Source organism: Macrosteles quadrilineatus, unplaced genomic scaffold (assembly GCF_028750875.1).
Source record: "Macrosteles quadrilineatus isolate MER2022 unplaced genomic scaffold, UCM_ALF_1.0 Scaffold_962__1_contigs__length_24633, whole genome shotgun sequence".
Lineage (NCBI taxonomy): Eukaryota > Metazoa > Arthropoda > Insecta > Hemiptera > Cicadellidae > Macrosteles > Macrosteles quadrilineatus.
In genome coordinates, this window is record NW_026543555.1 from 1 (window position 1) to 16341 (window position 16341).

The window sequence follows — 16341 nt, forward strand, 5'->3', positions numbered from 1 at the left end:
TAGGTGTCAGAAGACTGGACAGGCCATCGTGCTTACATCTCACAGGTAGAAAACAATTTTTTGGGATTAGGATTTAGGGTACAGCCAGAAAAAGATTTGTTTTCTTTTCAAGCACACAGTATGAAAACAAAGGCTTTCACAGTTAGGTAGACATTAAGACAATTAGCTTTAGAATTTAGAAATATAACATTGAATGCTTTTAAAGGAAAATGACCTGAACCCTTTAAATTGTTTTGGAAAGACACAGTTTGAACCTCTCCTACTAAACAACAAACTTTTCATTCCTACTGCTAGTACTTGTAAGTTACTTTTATTCACTTGATAAGTTGAAGTTGTTTCATACATACACTGAGATTGAAACACACAACTTAACCTCTTGCACTCAGTCAGAAAGTACTGATCCACATCGATTTAAAAGAACCCCCAAAATCATTTCAATCCTTGGCTGTCTGCTGTAGCTTACGTGGTCAATGCTACATCTTCCTCTAATTCTCTGTGTATCAGCCCAGAACCCAATGTGGTAGCTTCTCCCCACCAGCTCGGAATGATCTTAGCTGCAAAGTTTTTTACTCAGTATCACAACTCACAGGCATAAAAACAAACAATAATGGGTCCCTTCTGAGTGTTTTTATGTTGGGCATCCAAGTGGTAAAGGCAACGGATGTGAAATTTATCTGAGCTGTTGTGCAAAAGACAGCGACCGGTACAGCGAACCATCAGTTCACACAGCTGATTAGGACATCACAAAACTTCTCTTTTTGATTGCAAAGAGTTATTAAAAAACTAATTTTTTGGTTTGATTGTTGCAGCATGGAGGAGTGTGAAGCACTGTGTTCACGTCTAACAATTCTGGTCGGAGGCCACATGAAGTGTATCGGTAGCACTCAATATCTCAAACAGAAATACGGACAAGGCTACACCATCATGATCAAACTTTTCACAAACAACCCTGACGCAGATGATGCATTGTTTGCATTCAAGAACGCTGTTAACAGAACGTTCTCCAGGTGTTTTATAAAGGATGAACACAAGGTTAGTTTGGATTTATGTTGTTTAAATTTGTCCACAAAGATCTGTCTTATTCAATAACTTTGTTTCTCGCAGTATGATAGAAATCAAGAAAAGTAACCTCTATAGTTTCTTTTTTTATGTTCAGGTATCAATGCCTATAATTTCATTAAATTCATTTTTAAGACTCAAAAATGCTATACTGTGCTCTTATTTAAATAGAAGAAACCAGTAAACCTCATTTTTATTGTTACAGGGTCTTCTCCACTACCACATAGCAGACAACTCAATGCTACTATCAGTGTTGTTCTCTAAATTAGAAGATCTCCGCAGTCAACATTCCATTGTAGAAGACTACACAGTCGGAGACACCACCCTTGAACAAGTCTTTATGTCATTTGCAAAACAGGTTCCTCCAACGATAGTTATTGAACCAGTTGATGTTTGAACAAAACAAGTATTTATGTTGTTTGCAAAACAGGTTACTCCGACAATAGTTATCGAACCAGTTGATTTTTGAACGAAATAGAACAAGTTAAAAAGGAGGATAGCAGCTAGCTTACCCATGGGGGACTTTCAAATGTAAGGAAACATTCACTTTCTCTACACTCGACAAAGTCCCCCAGGCGACAAAATATTGTATGTTCAGAATTTATGTGGTATTCCCAGTTTCAAGAACAAATTATTAATGTTCAGTTTCTCTTCTGAATGTTCTATGGCCTACCTGCACTTTTCAAAGATTCTATCCTCCTTATTCACAATTCAAAATCCTGGCCCAGAGCCTTTTCTTGGAAAAAAACTAAATAGAACAAGTATTTGATGTTGGCAAAACCGATCCCTCCTATAATGGTAGTAGGCATCCCGGTTGATGTCGAAGCAAACTCATGCATCCAATTGTACGATGTTACAATTGTGAGTTCAAAATTCTTAACATTCAAGCAAAAAGCTCATAGTACCATAAGTACTTATGTTGTGGGATAATTCTTGTAACTTTTTTGAATGAGTTTTGAAATTTGTATACATTTAATCATAAATTAATTTGAAGCATGGCATAACATATTGAATATGGCTTATGCTTTAAGAGGGTTCCACCCACCGGCTGTTTACCACGTAAACATGGTCCTACAAAAAAGAACCTCCTTGCAATATTAAAGTGTTTATTGAGTTGAAATAAACTGTAAAATATTCACAATGATCCAACAGATGCACTGTCTGACTGAAACTTCGTAATTGTTTCTTTAAGTGTTTACAAAATCATTTTGAACATCTGTAAATAAGTATTTTTCACATGTGGTTTTAACTTCTAAATAATAGTTAAAATTTTGCTCTACCCACTGCAAGCTCTGATATGTTAAGAGCACAACAAGCACACAACCATTGGAAACAAATTTTTAGAATGTTGAGAGCTTGTACTGAAAGAGGCATATTCAGGAACATTAGCATGTTTAGTTGCCGTCTTGAATTGACCGGGTAGAACCCTCTTAATGGTAAACAAAGTAAATATCAAAATTAAAATCCATCAAACAGTAAAACTTCTTTATAAAACTCTTTGTTGTTAAAATGTGATGTGTTTCATCCTTTATGCCAATGATCAGATTACAGAGGGTGGGAAAGCTGTATTAAAAATAGTTATATCAGTTTAATTATTTACTTACTTTATAGAACTAACGATTTCATTATAAAAATCCCACAACACTACTGTAATTAACACAATCTTTACACTAATTTATTTGAGGGATCAATTATATTGTTGATGATATTTCTTGTCCCTCAAAGGCTTTCAAAACATATTGTCGTCTATTACTTACTATAACCAATTTATCCTATATGAACAGTGTAACGCTAGGTGTCAACACATCGATTTTGGATGGTCAATGTTCGACCGACCCTTTAACGATGATACAGCATATACATCCTACAAGATATTTTCTATTGATGCCATTAGTTAATTTCAATTTCTTAGCGCCACTATTGGAATTTGTTTGATTTTAACTTTAAACAAACGTCCAAAAATATTTGACCTTGCACAAATGAATTGTGATGCATTGCATTACATGGTATGAATTGACTCTAACATGAGAATACATTCTTAAGAAATTTCAAAATTACACCTAATTTATCCATAAATTTTTCTTTAGTAGCTTAGCATTAAAATAGTTTTTAATTTTGTTGGTAATTTCTTTACTCGGTAATGAATGCAATTTCACTTGTATGAAGGTAATGTAAAAAGGTCTGGCTTATAGAATGAGTTTCAGCTGAAATAAGAAAATCATATTACAAATAACTAACTGATGTGTTCAGAAGGCCTTTGTAGTTGTTTAATATTGAGCAGTTCAGCTAATTATTGTAGCCTCGTGAATATTGGTAATTAAAAATGTTTAAGGTCATTAAAATATATTAAGTCTTTCTTTGAGTACAATACAATGTAGTTTACAACAATCTTTACTAAAACTTAAGTTTGAACTTCATTGAATTGTGTCTTAAGAATGCTATAATATGTTACGTACCTTGTTCCATCTTCAGTCTTAACTTAGTCTATGGATGACTAGTTTCGGGTACAAAGACCCATTGTCAAATCCTTATTTAAAACATCATATTGAATATGGTCAAATATCCGACGTAAGTCTTCATCAATGTATATACATGCAGGTCGACGACACATAAAATTTAAACATTTAAAAAACAAAAATTACAAATACCTTTAATACGATAGGCCGGCCACATTGAATACGGGACAAACCGACGCAGGTTACACAGCGGACACGACAGAACTCAACTGGTCTTTGTACCCGAAACTAGTCATCCATAGACTAAGTTAAGACTGAAGACGGAACAAGGTGCGTAACCTATTATATATTTGAATATCAGTCTTGGTGGCAAAGATGTTTAAATTAAGATCGCTAACCTATAGCCTACTTATTGACACCAATTTATGTTCTGGTTACATTATTAGTAAATGACTTACCGGTTAACTCCTATCTGTTATTATTATTATTATTAGCGAATTTCCCATTCAGGGAAAAAGTTTTTTTTGCAATTACAGTGGTATATTAGTTTTGAGGTTAATTTTTGGATTAATTAGTTTTACTTAGAGCTAGAGCTTTCAATGTGAATTCTTAATCTCATAACTTCAACAACCATTTCCTTGTAGTCACGTTAAGCCACCTACAGTATAAAATTTGAATTGTAATTTAACTTTTTTTCTCAAAGTCATGATTATCAAATTAATTTGCTTGATTTAATTATTCCATTACCCAGGTTTCCTTTGCTTTATATAAACCATATCTTTTTTAAGGTTAGAATCCATTTCTAGTCAATAATTTAGCCTAACCTATATGGTATACAATGTTACAATATGTACAATGTTATACAATGTATAGCTTTCAAGAATGTGATATTGTTGTTTAGTTTTAGTTCCATTTTTTAACAACTGATTTTAGTATTACTTTTTGTACCTATTTCTTGAAGTAAGATTTTTGTATTAGTTTACTAAAAATCATAGGAAATAACTTGTTGTTAATTCATATATCCAATGCTGGTGCTAATATTGAGTAGGCTAAAGTAATAAGCAACTAAACTGTTGTATGGGCTTTCCAATGTTTGTTTAAATTTAATGGTTAAATGAGTCATAACTTAAAAGCTTGTATCCTTAAATAAAGAACAAAACTGAACTGAAATTATATTTTTTGCTTCCTTGAGTCTTTGGTCACTCCAACAAAATGAGCTTGCTTCAAACATGTCGGTTGACATGCATAACATCTGCTAATTAAACTGATAAAAAAATGATTAATACATTTTTTGTTGCAACAGACAGCTTGGAAGAGGATTATTTGTGTAATCAACAGTTTAGTGCTCTCATAATTTTAAAACTCTACATTTTTACTATTGTCAATAGTCTACCACACAAAGTTACCAATGGTAGCTAGTTTTGTTGGCAGTGGTACCTATTAGCAGTTTTGTTAGCAGTTATGGTTAGTAAAACTCAATTACTTATACACCCAGTACTAACTTATTCGAGCAAATAACGTAGATCTTCAAACTCAACTGCCAGCTGCTGATTCTTACTTTAATCATAGAGGCTAATTTATTTTCCACACTTTTTTTCATGATAGCCCAGATCTAATTCAAAAATGAAATGAGGGTAATAAAAACTAAAATTTTTGGTGAGTAGGCGTACATTTACTAACAAATTATCATCTTTTCCTAACATAAGGCCATTGATAAACAGCAGCAGCTCCCTTTGTCGCATTTTTTACTTTCACAGGTTTTACACCAACTTTAGCTTTCAACGCTTTGTGAGTTTCAAGTTTGTTCTGCACAATGGTAAGTTGCTTTTCCCTTCGGATTCGCTTGTGAAGTTGATTATAAGCTCTTTCTTTCTCTCGCTGTAGTTTAAGAGCTGTTCGTTCATTCACGGATGGTAAGCTCAAGTGTTGCAACTCATCTGTAGTGAGTCGATTCGTTCTTCTAGGAATCAGATCCGGGTGTGTATCAAGCCTTTTGGCCAAATCAAACTCTTTCACTTCATTTTCAGAATCAACAAAGAACACGTGTGAATTTTTTACAGTGTTCGCTTCATCGATTAAATGAAGTTGAGATTGAAGTTTATCAATTTTCTTAGCCTCGATTGTTTTACGGAAACCTATGTAATTCAAATCCTTGCTTTCCATCAACTTAATTTGTTCTGGAGTATGCTTGTCTTCACGTTTCTCTTTGTGGACGCCATCAACAACTTTAGAGTTTATCATATGAAAATAAAATTCATCAGGGCTTTTGTTTTGGGCTTTAATTTTGAGCTTCTTGAGAAGTGCTTGCTTTTTGTTGTAGTCATCTGCTCTTTTCTTGTAGTCTTTCTTCTTTTCCAACAACCCCAAATGAGCTCTACTTTCTGGCTGATGTCGTTCCCGGTGAGTTTTTTGATTGATCTTGGATGCTTTTTTCCACGAAGACATTTTTAGTCTGGAAAAAGATAAGTATGTGATCAATATTTAATTAATAATATAAAAATAGGTTTACATACCTTGCGTCATCAATCCTAATTTAGTCTAGGCGACTAGTTCAGGTAGGCCTACAGTTTTTATCCTGAAAATCAGCTTTGAAAAATTATAAATAAACTATTAAATTCCGATAATACCCGTTTTTGGGTAAACCAAAATAAATATAGGCTCCTAATCCAACATAACTTGATCTAACTTAATCTAACCTAAGTTTAACCTAACTTAAACCAACCTAACCCTTACTTAAGTTAGCAAATTGCCGAAAATGGCGGAATTTTGGTTAAACCAAGGTTAGGTTAGGTAAGGCTAGCAAACCTGCAGACTAAGCGAATTTCAACTTGTCTGATTACATTTTTACTAAAATATTTCCATATTAAGACATATTTACTCCCTATTTAAATAACATTAGATTTAATGAGTGCTTAGGTTTGCTGCTACGGGGAAGGCAAAAAGTGTTTCTTGACCATACGTCAATAGTAGGGCCTATAGGATGAAATAAATTTGTCAAATTTTATCAATATATAGGGCAACAAACTACAACAATTTTCGTTTTCTCCATAAGACTAACATGGGAATTTTAAATTAGGCCTAAGGTACACTATTTTTGAATTTTCTCTGTGACCATTAGGCAGGGCCGGAACAAGGGGGGGGGGGCAGAGGGGGCGGTTGCCCCGGGCGGCAGGTTTGAGGGGTGGCAAATTTCTGGTTGCAGAAAATTTGTTTAATACAGTTTGTAAAAGTTTTTAATGAGCCAAACGTCATAAGGAATGTCAATTAAGTAATTTAAAAACTGCATAACGTAATAAACAAACAATAATTTTACAATAGCAATCAATATAAATTGCAACGGAGTAGAAAACACTGAGAGCCCTAATAGCATAGTTAGCAGCACAGCAAAGTTTGTTTACAATTTCAGCTGATCGCCATCCCAGTCAAGGCGCCATGCCGCCCTGCCTAACTGCCGTGCCGCCACCCCCCCCCCCTCCCACTCTACATAGGAACGGACCGCTCCCCTTCCACACCACTCGCTATCAGCGCACAGGTTCACGATTGAAAAGTTCACGTTGTGACTTGTACTGTTTATATCAAAACTACTGCGTCTTTTGTTGCGTTGCGTAATGCAACTACTGTGTTCCGTGTTTTCTGCTGTCGTTTAGTTTTTTCCTTCTACATGCATAATTATCATCTGTTATCGCACTGGTAATAATGTAATGTTTACTTCTTTTTACTGTTGCCTTGTTGTTTAATATAGCCTAACATGGATGGTCGAAAAAGGCTTAGTGGAGCACAGTACAAAAAATCAGCTAAAGAAAAGAAGAAGAGGCAAGACAATGTATTATCAAAGACACAGAAAATTGACCTGTTTTATAAAAACACTGCAACTGCAAAAAATTGTAAGTATAACAAACTCAAAACTCATTGTAATGTTCAATGGTTCTGTTGTTTACATTAAAGGGTACAGTTTTTAGTCTTTTATATAAATAATACTCTTACTCTGGTAACTTTGTAAAATAACATAACCAGTAATTTATACAATATAATGGTGAAAAAAATGTAAACTTAAAATATTATAAATTTTTGTTTGATATAGCCTAAATGTTTCATTTTTGATATTATTGACACGTATAAACTATTTTATGTTAAGTAAATTCCAAAAACTAAAACTGCAATAATTAAATTGAAGTAACAAATCCAAACAAAAAGACTACAGCACATTTAAAGACATATTTTTTCTGAGAATATCAATGACACGTTCGGGTTTTTGAATGGCGGCCAAATTAATGAAATGACCTTAGATGACTTAAAACTCAAAGCTGGTGAGTTGGCAGATACGTATAAGGAAGACATGAACAAAAAGGAGTTGATATTTGAAATCGAAAGTTTTAAAGGCTTTGCATTAGGAGTAGATAATAACTTGAAAACGTCTAGTGCTTCCCCTACACTAGAACTCATTTTAAAGAACAAGCTAGAAGAAATGTACCCGAATATTACAACAGGACTTAAAATATTCCTCACACTACCAGTATCAGCTGCTACCGGAGAAAGGAGTTTCAGCAAGCTCAAGTTGTCAAAAATCACCTAAGAAGTTCTATGTCTCAACAAAGACTCACTGATCTTAGCATTATTACCATCGAACACAAGCGAGCCTCAAACATTAGCTTTGATAAAGTGATCAAAGAATTTGCCTCCAAAAAGAGTCGTAAAGTAATCATTAGAGATTAAGTTGTGACGCATCTAAAGTCTATACTCCTACTACCTACATACCATTGTTATTTATAGCGTGAATATTTGTACATATAAATTATAATACTATAAAAACGATGTCAACTTTTCTAAATTTATTTGTTTGTCTATTCCATTTTTGTTTAATTTGTGAGGGATTTTTTGTTGTGGATGAAGGGGGGGGGGAGGGGCGGCAAATTTTAGTTTGCCCCCACTCAAAAATTGTCTAGATCCGGCCCTGCCATTAGGCATAAGTTACAATGGCGCTTCAATATACTAAATTATTTCTTTTTTTTAAGCTCTACAAAACGGTTTAGAAAAAATGCAAAATTTTTTGTTTTAAGGGTCAAATATGGGAAAACCCCATTATACCCCATAAAACCCCGTTTCCATGGTCCGATTATGCTGGATCGCGAACTCGTTTGAATAAACGTAGGTTTACAGGTTTGGACACAATTATATAGCCTATATTTAAATTTATATATAGGCCTAACGTAGGCTATACATACGAATTTGAACGGAAGGTGTTTTTGGCCTCTAGGGACCTCAAAATGAAAAATCAAATCGGTCCCGGGTCCAGGTCTTAGGCCTACCATGAGTAACTTACTATGGTAATAGCTTATTCCCTAGGCCTAGCCTATAGACCCTATAAAACCCCGATAAGCCTATTATCAATTTTAAGTTGCCATTTTCATACGCGATTTTCAGGGTGAAATAGGTGTTTGCCCCATAAGTGCCAAATGGAAAAAGTGTTAAAAATTGGCCAAATAATGAGAAAAAAATGGTCAACAAATAGGCTAACCAAAATATCTAAAAGGATCAATTATTAGGCCATGTTAACGTTTGATGAAGTGGTGATTACTAATCCTAGGATTAATAAACATGTTTAATCCTCCTATTGACTTTTTATCTTCGTACTACGTACTACTAACCTCGATGTTATGTTGTTATGTTTAACTTGATGTGTTGATCTTGCTTGATTAAATGATTGTTATTGTTAGAAATAGAAATAGAAAGAAAACGAAAAGAAATGAAAAGTTAGGCTAGTTGAGGTTATGGGAAACGCAGCTCAGCTGTTGCTGTTTATGTTTGGAAAGATTGAGTTGAGTGAGTTCAACTTCGCTCTAAACTAGTCCTAGTAGTCCCCAACACAAAACCAGTGCACAAAATGGATCACTCGCACTGAAACGGACAGCATCGGCCTAATAATTTTTGCAGCAACACACAACCATAGACCTGCGAACCGCGCTATCTATGACACAACGGCTGGAATCATATGGTGGAAGGAATGGAATGGACCGAACACACAAAGGGCTATAAAAGTAACTGGATTATAGGAGCGTAATGATGACGTCATTTGGAACTGACGTGCGCGGAAACGGCGCACGTCTGACGTGCGAATAGCCACTGCCAAGAAAGAGAGATAGGTTGGGTCTAAAGTATTACAATTAAAAGGTAAATTTCAATTATCAAAAGGGAACGCGCCAAGGCGCCACCACGTCAACCAGCCACCACGTCAACCCGCCATCAAAAAGAAGAAGAAGTTTGAGGTGGCGGGTTGACGTGGTGGCTCGTTGTCGGAGTGGCACGTTGACTCTAGCGTGCACGACAACCCGCCACCTCGGAAAATTGTGTGATGGCGGGTTGTCGTGGTGGCACGTTGTCCTGGTGGTGCTTAGACGTGTTCATACACGTCAACCAGCCACCTCTGTAGTGTGGTGGCGGGTTGACGTGGTGGCTGGTTGACGTCTACGTGCGAGGTGGCGGGTTGACGACACCGAACATTGAGCGTACACGACAACCCGCCACCTCATAAAATATTGATGGTGGGTTGACGCGGTGGCACGTTGACGCTTACATGCGAGGTGGCGGGTTGACGAGAGTTAACATGGGGCGTACACGACAACCCGCCATCTTTGTTGGCAAAAACCGCTGGTTGTCTGTGTATTATAAAATGCATCACTTTTTGCAGTTTACCTGGACTCGTGTTATCTAGTTTACTGTTAAGTTAATTAGACATTAGTTATTGTTAAATCATTAATTTTCGAACCGTTTTCCTATAATGATCTGTCATAGAAATAAAGTACACGCATCCACAAATGACATTTTTTCCTTTTAGTTAACGGTTATTGTTTAAAATAAATTGTAAGATAAAACTCACTACAAATTAACGATTAAGGGTCATTCTAGAATTAAAATAATAATATTTGTTATGTTTTCGCATATTGTTATTGAATACAAAAACATGAAACTTTAATAATTTTGAAAAATAAGTTATTATTGTACTTTCTTAGGATTTTTTTAGGTGTATACCTGGTATTATGCCCATACTTATTTTCTTTTTCAGCATTATGACAATGAATTACAAATTAAGTTACCTAAAAACTTCATTACTTAATTGTAATTCACGTGTGTATGGCCTAAACAAAAATGATGAAAATACATCGAGTCATCTCCTGTGTAATCTTTGCTCAACAGTAACAACTGATGTTTTCCCTTTGTACTGCATTCTGTAATTTGCTAATATACTTTGTATGGCTTGTTATAAACACATGTTCATGTTACAAGTTCAGTCTTATGTTTAATTTTTCGGGTCGCCGGAATGGTCGCCCCCGGAAACATAACCCCCCAGGCTAAACGTGACGTCACGAAACCAGACAACCAGCTGGTATAAAATCTATGTCCGCGACCGGAATCGTTCCCCCCCAAGGGCTTGACAAGTAATTTATCAAAATCTAGTTGATATGAACTAATTATGTTATTAATTTTAATTCAAACAAGTAGAAACGGAAAGGTCTTCCCCGGCAAGGCATCCCCTATGTACACCCCGGAATCGTCCCCCCCTGAAACGCTACCCCTAGTAGGGCTGGGCTGCTCGGCAGCCTACCTGCTGCCCGTCCTCCTGAGTCCATTGTTCTGAGGGTCGGCCGCTAGTTCATTATTATTGTCGCTTGGACAACAGCTTTTCCACAGAAGAAAATTTCAGACGCTGTGGTTGAATATCAATCAGTAGATTTAGATGTGTATGAACTTCTAAGACAACTAAATAATGCGAGCAAAGATTGACTTTAAAAAATGATTCTTTTATACTTAATTCATAACCAACGATAATGCGTAAAGTATAATTTTTTTCTGTTGCATTAAATGGTAGTTATACTTATCAACATCAGTAAACTTACCTTACACCCTATGGTAATTGTTAAGCAACACATTTGTTAAAAATAGAATAATGTATAAATGTATTAAAAATGAATCGCATTGCTTTAGGTTTGGCCCCGATTTAATTAATAATTTGAAAATTAGAAACAGATTATTAAATAAGAATAAACATAATAATATCTTTTAGGGGATTAATCCCTTAAACTTATCGAAATAATTAATTGTTAGTAATTACAAATATGTAAATGATAGGCTACTATTCTAAAGGTTATGCCAAAAAGTACCTTAATTCAGAAACAGCCTAGGCTAGTTTCATATCACTGGAATAGAGTCAAAATATAATGAAAGTATAATCAAAATATCAGAATCACTTTAAATCGAGAAGAGGACTTGCAATCAGTGTTGATATACCAATAAATTAGTTTTGTTATAAGATGTATATGTTTAGAAAACCTTTTTGCTACTGAAGTTTGCAAAATTATGTTTCATAATTACTAAGGGGAAAATATACGTGAGTTCAAATTTTTAATATGTAATCAAAATTTGAAATGTTGAGCTGTAAACTTGTATTACATCGCTTAAACGATAGTAACATTCGTATATACTCCAATTAATGTATCACAAAGTGTCAATTATAATTAAAAATACCCCCGACACAGCAAACCTGCAGACTAAGCGAATTTCCACTTGCCTGATTGGATTTACGCTAAAATGTCTCTGTAAAAATATCACATTTATTCCCTATTTAAATAACATTAGTTCAATATATATCAATATCAATATCAATTGATATGGGGACGCCACCTAGGTGCGTATTTTAACCCAAATATGAGTGTATAATAGAATGGTGTGAGATGATCTGTGTAGCTTTGTTACTGACTAAGATCAGCTGTTTCATTAGCCAGGACCATTTATTTAAAGCCCAATGATCCGGAACAGCTGGGTCCAGTTTTGAATCATCAAAGTTTAACGAGTACTTAGGTTTGCTGCAACAGGGAGGGTAAAAAGGTGGTTTTTTTTTATGATAATAGTTTAGTATGAAATGAATGCATTTTCCAAATTTGATTAAAATATGTATATAAACAAGCAAACTACAACAGTTTACTTATTCTAAGTATAACATGGAAATTTTAAATTTACAGATTTTCGGAATTTTCTCCGTAACCATTAGGCGCATAATTAACGCTTCAATATACTAAATTATTTGTTTTTAAGCTCTACAAAATGGTTTATAAAGAAATTGCGAAATTTTAAGTTTTTAGTGTCAAAAATGGGAAAACCCAATTTTTACCCCATAAACCCCCGTTCCCTTGGTTCGATCATGCTGGTTCGAAACGTAGGTTTACACGCGTGTACCAAATTTCATCAAATTTATGAATTTGAACGGATGGTGTTTTTGGCATCTAGAGACCTCAAAACGAAAAAGTAAATCGGTCCCGGGTCCAGGTCTTACCATGAGTACTACGGTAATAGCTTATTCCCTATAGGGGAAATTCGCTAACACAAATTTAGGATTTTGTAACAAAGTTTGGAAGACAGGTACTTAAATTGAGAAATATATACACACAATGAGTACTAAATCGTCTATTAGGCCTATACATTTTAATTGTGGAAAGAAAATACAAAAATATACTTACTTACTTGAATACTTGATTCCTTCATCTTTGACCAACAAAAGTTGGATAGACTGCGTAAAAAAAGAGTAAACTTATAAAACACTATAAACATATATATATATATACATATATATATATATATATATATACAATTTAATCTGAACTGGTTACAATTACTATAACTGAATAACAATTTAATATTCTACAAAGTGTCAAGGAATTTATACAGTACCGATACAAACTTCATTTACAATATAATTTAAAACAATAAAATATATCAAAATCAAAATCAAGAGCACAAAAAGAATAAAAAAGCATAAAGATATTTTTTTTGTGTTACGCACTTTAAATTTGTGTGTTTCGTTTCTTATTCTTATTTTTATTTCTGTTTATAAATATACATTTTGCTACTGTAGTACCTTTACCTATTTGGTAATGTTTGGACACCTTCTTATATGGGAAAAGGTTGAAAATAATATGTTGATAATATTTCAAATTATCAAATCAAATACTTAGTCATTTTAACTACGTAAAAAATAATGTAAGTAAATAATTAAATATATTTTCTTAAATTGTTTTTGGCAACAAATAAATCATTAAAAACCTGGTAAACATTAAAGACCAAGAGCACAACAAATAAAGAAAGCAAAAAGAAAAATCATTTGTGTCCTAAATGAAAAATGGCTTTAATACAAAAAATAACGTTTTACTAAGGCTAGGATTATACTAGGACGCTGGCGTCCGGGATGCTGGCATCCGAGAGGCTAGCGTCCCACCTCGAGCCGAAAAATGACGTGATTTGTGTTGGGATGCTAGCCTCTCGGACTGTCATTTGATTTCAATGTTTAGTCACTTTTTGTAACATTAAATAACATTAGGTTTAACGAGTACCAAGGTTTTAAGTTTTAAGGGGGCTAATAAAGTGTGTTTTTTTAGTAAAATACTGTATTATTAGCTTAGTATAAAACAAATTGGCCAAGTTTAATCGAAATATATCCATACACAAGCAAATTCCAACACTTAACAACATTTTCTATAAGAATAACATGGCAATTTTAATATACAATTTTTTTAAATTTTCTCCATAACTAATAACAGTACAAAAAAACTTAAATATAGGTACTAAATTATTTGTTTTTAAGCTCATTAAAATTATCTAGAGAGAAATTGTGAATTTTTTAGTTTTATGGGTCAAAAATAACAAACCCCTTTTTTTAGCACATTAACCCCGTTCCCAAGGTATGTTCATGCTGGTTCACGAACTCATTCAAATTTATCCCACCCTTCACATTAAAACCAAATTTCTTCAAAATAGATCAAAAGTTACTCCAGTTGTTTACAGACATATATATATATAATATTTAAATCTATACGATCGGATGGTGTTTTGGCCTCTGGGGACATCAAAATGAAAAAGTAAATCGGTCCCGGGCCTAGGTTTTACGATGCCACCTACGGTAATAACTTCGAGCTTTCGGTAACTTTTTTTAGCATCCGACGCTAGCATCCAAAGTATAATCGCCCCCATTTGATTTAATGCCCCGCTAGCGTCCCGGACGCTGGCCTCTCGGACGCTAGCGTCCTAGTATAATCCTAGCCTAAGTTGTTGAATATGCCTACGGTTATCTGTAAATATCAACCTATGCTCTTATTTAAGATTTCCTTCTGACTCCTTGCGGGATGTCCCCATTATGTGACAGAAAACTGACAGTCTTTAAAACGTTGTTTTTAGGTGTGGTGTTTATGTACCAAATCTTATTGATTTATCTATTGCCGTTTTGAAAATATTAAGCCCATGCGGGACTTTATAAATACACCCTAAATATGTGACCGTGAGCGCGGTAACTCGGGCAACAACGCTGCGAGTTTGATGAGATTTGTTACAAACGTGTAAGCCTAAGTTTATTAGAACGAGTTCGTGAACCAGCATAATCGGACTATGGGAACGGGTGTGTCTGAATTGCGAACACCTCCAAAATGCTGGAGACTGAACATAAGTCGCCAAGATGTGGGAGCTTCCTTCAACACTTCGATTTCAGCCCATTTGGATCTTGCGTCAATACAAACAAGAAAGTAGTGATTTTCATAAGGGCCGGCATAATCTATATGTATGCGGTCCCAGTTATTTTCAGGTAGGTTCCACGGATGTACTGACACTTTAGGTGGACTTGCTTTCACTAGGGCACAACTTTTACATCCTTTAACTAGTCTTTCGATTTCACCGTCAATTCCTGGCCAGTAAACATAGCGTCGAGCGAGTTGCTTCATTTTGGTTATTCCCAGATGAGTTTCATGAAGTTCACCGAGTATTTTGGAGCGTAAAGATGTTGGAATTACAATCCTGTCTTTGCGAAACAATATACCGTCAAGTAGGGTGTATTCTGAGTCAGTAGAATTGTTTTTCAGGGTTCGAACTATTCCATTCATTTCATGGTCTTTTGCGGTTTCTTCTTTGATTGTCTTTGAAGTTATTTCACGGTTGGATACTTGAAAAAGTGATTGAGAATAAAGCTGGTTCACTTCTTCCCCGATTTCTTGATCTGTTGAACTACTGCATGTTTTGACTGGAGATCTTGATAAACAATCTACATTTTGATTGCTACTTCCCTTCTTGAATCGAACGATGTAATCAAATCCGGAGAGGAATGAAGCGTATCGCAGCAGGCGAGCTGACGTCATCTGTGGTAGAGCTTTATTTTGGTGAAAAATCCTTGTCAATGGTTCATTGTCTGTAACTAGAATGAACTTCTTGCCAAGTAGGTAGTTGTAGAAATGGTTCACACCAAAGATTATCGCCAATGCCTCACCCTGTTGGTAATCCTTGTAACTTTAATGCTATTGAACATCATAGAACAGAACCAACTTGTTTAATTGAAACAGCTGTTAAGATTCATTAATTCCATTTCTCATAAGGTTAACATGGGAAACTCCAGAGCCACTGGGGTGGAGCCGATTGGACGGATCACGAAATTGATGGTGTATAAACCTATTTCATGAAATTCTACACGTATGTACCAAGTTTCGTGGCAATCGGTTCAGCGGTGTCCGAGTTTATCACTGCCAAATCCTTATATATAATTCTGTAAGACAAAATCTTTACCAGAAAATTTTGGACGTCTGGTAAGTCGCAGAAAAGTGGGAGGGGTCTTAAATTAAAGGTCTTGACCCCAGGGACTCGGGAAAAATAGTAGAGTTTCCATAAAGTTAACAGAAAACGTGATATAACGTAAAATGTTCTCCATAAGAATAGCATTAGAAGCCATTTTCTGCTAATTTTGTTTACTTCATACAGCTGATCGTGATTTATCATCAAGCCAGTACGCAATGTTAACATTTGG

General features: G+C 34.9%; 3 protein-coding genes across 3 annotated transcripts; 1 reads left to right on the plus strand and 2 right to left on the minus strand.

Annotated features, from left to right (window-relative positions):
• Nucleotides 1-809: 809 nt before the first annotated feature.
• On the plus strand, nucleotides 810-2373 carry LOC128982681 (phospholipid-transporting ATPase ABCA3-like; the record flags this gene model as incomplete). The annotated part of the gene is made up of 2 exons (XM_054401622.1): nucleotides 810-1032; nucleotides 1265-2373. Coding segments are annotated over 2 exons (415 nt in total), but the record flags the coding sequence as incomplete, so codon positions are not given.
• A 2803-nt stretch (nucleotides 2374-5176) lies between these two features.
• LOC128982682 (probable U3 small nucleolar RNA-associated protein 11) lies at nucleotides 5177-9278 on the minus strand. Its single transcript, XM_054401623.1, has 2 exons — nucleotides 9161-9278; nucleotides 5177-5967 (listed from the first exon to the last, which is right to left on the minus strand). Exon 2 carries the CDS (start codon nucleotides 5958-5960, stop codon nucleotides 5202-5204), a length of 759 nt encoding a protein of 252 aa, XP_054257598.1. The 5' UTR covers nucleotides 5961-5967; nucleotides 9161-9278; the 3' UTR covers nucleotides 5177-5201.
• A 5630-nt stretch (nucleotides 9279-14908) lies between these two features.
• LOC128982683 (uncharacterized protein K02A2.6-like) lies at nucleotides 14909-15682 on the minus strand. The gene has a single exon (XM_054401624.1). The coding sequence runs from the start codon at nucleotides 15680-15682 to the stop codon at nucleotides 14909-14911; it is 774 nt and encodes a 257-aa protein (XP_054257599.1).
• Nucleotides 15683-16341: the final 659 nt, after the last annotated feature.

What these genes read in the sequence shown, in the direction of transcription:
- LOC128982682 (XM_054401623.1), bottom strand. Translation starts at nt 5,960, where the DNA reads ATGTCTTCGTGGAAAAAAGCATCCAAGATCAATCAAAAAACTCACCGG.
- LOC128982683 (XM_054401624.1), bottom strand. Translation starts at nt 15,682, where the DNA reads ATGACGTCAGCTCGCCTGCTGCGATACGCTTCATTCCTCTCCGGATTT.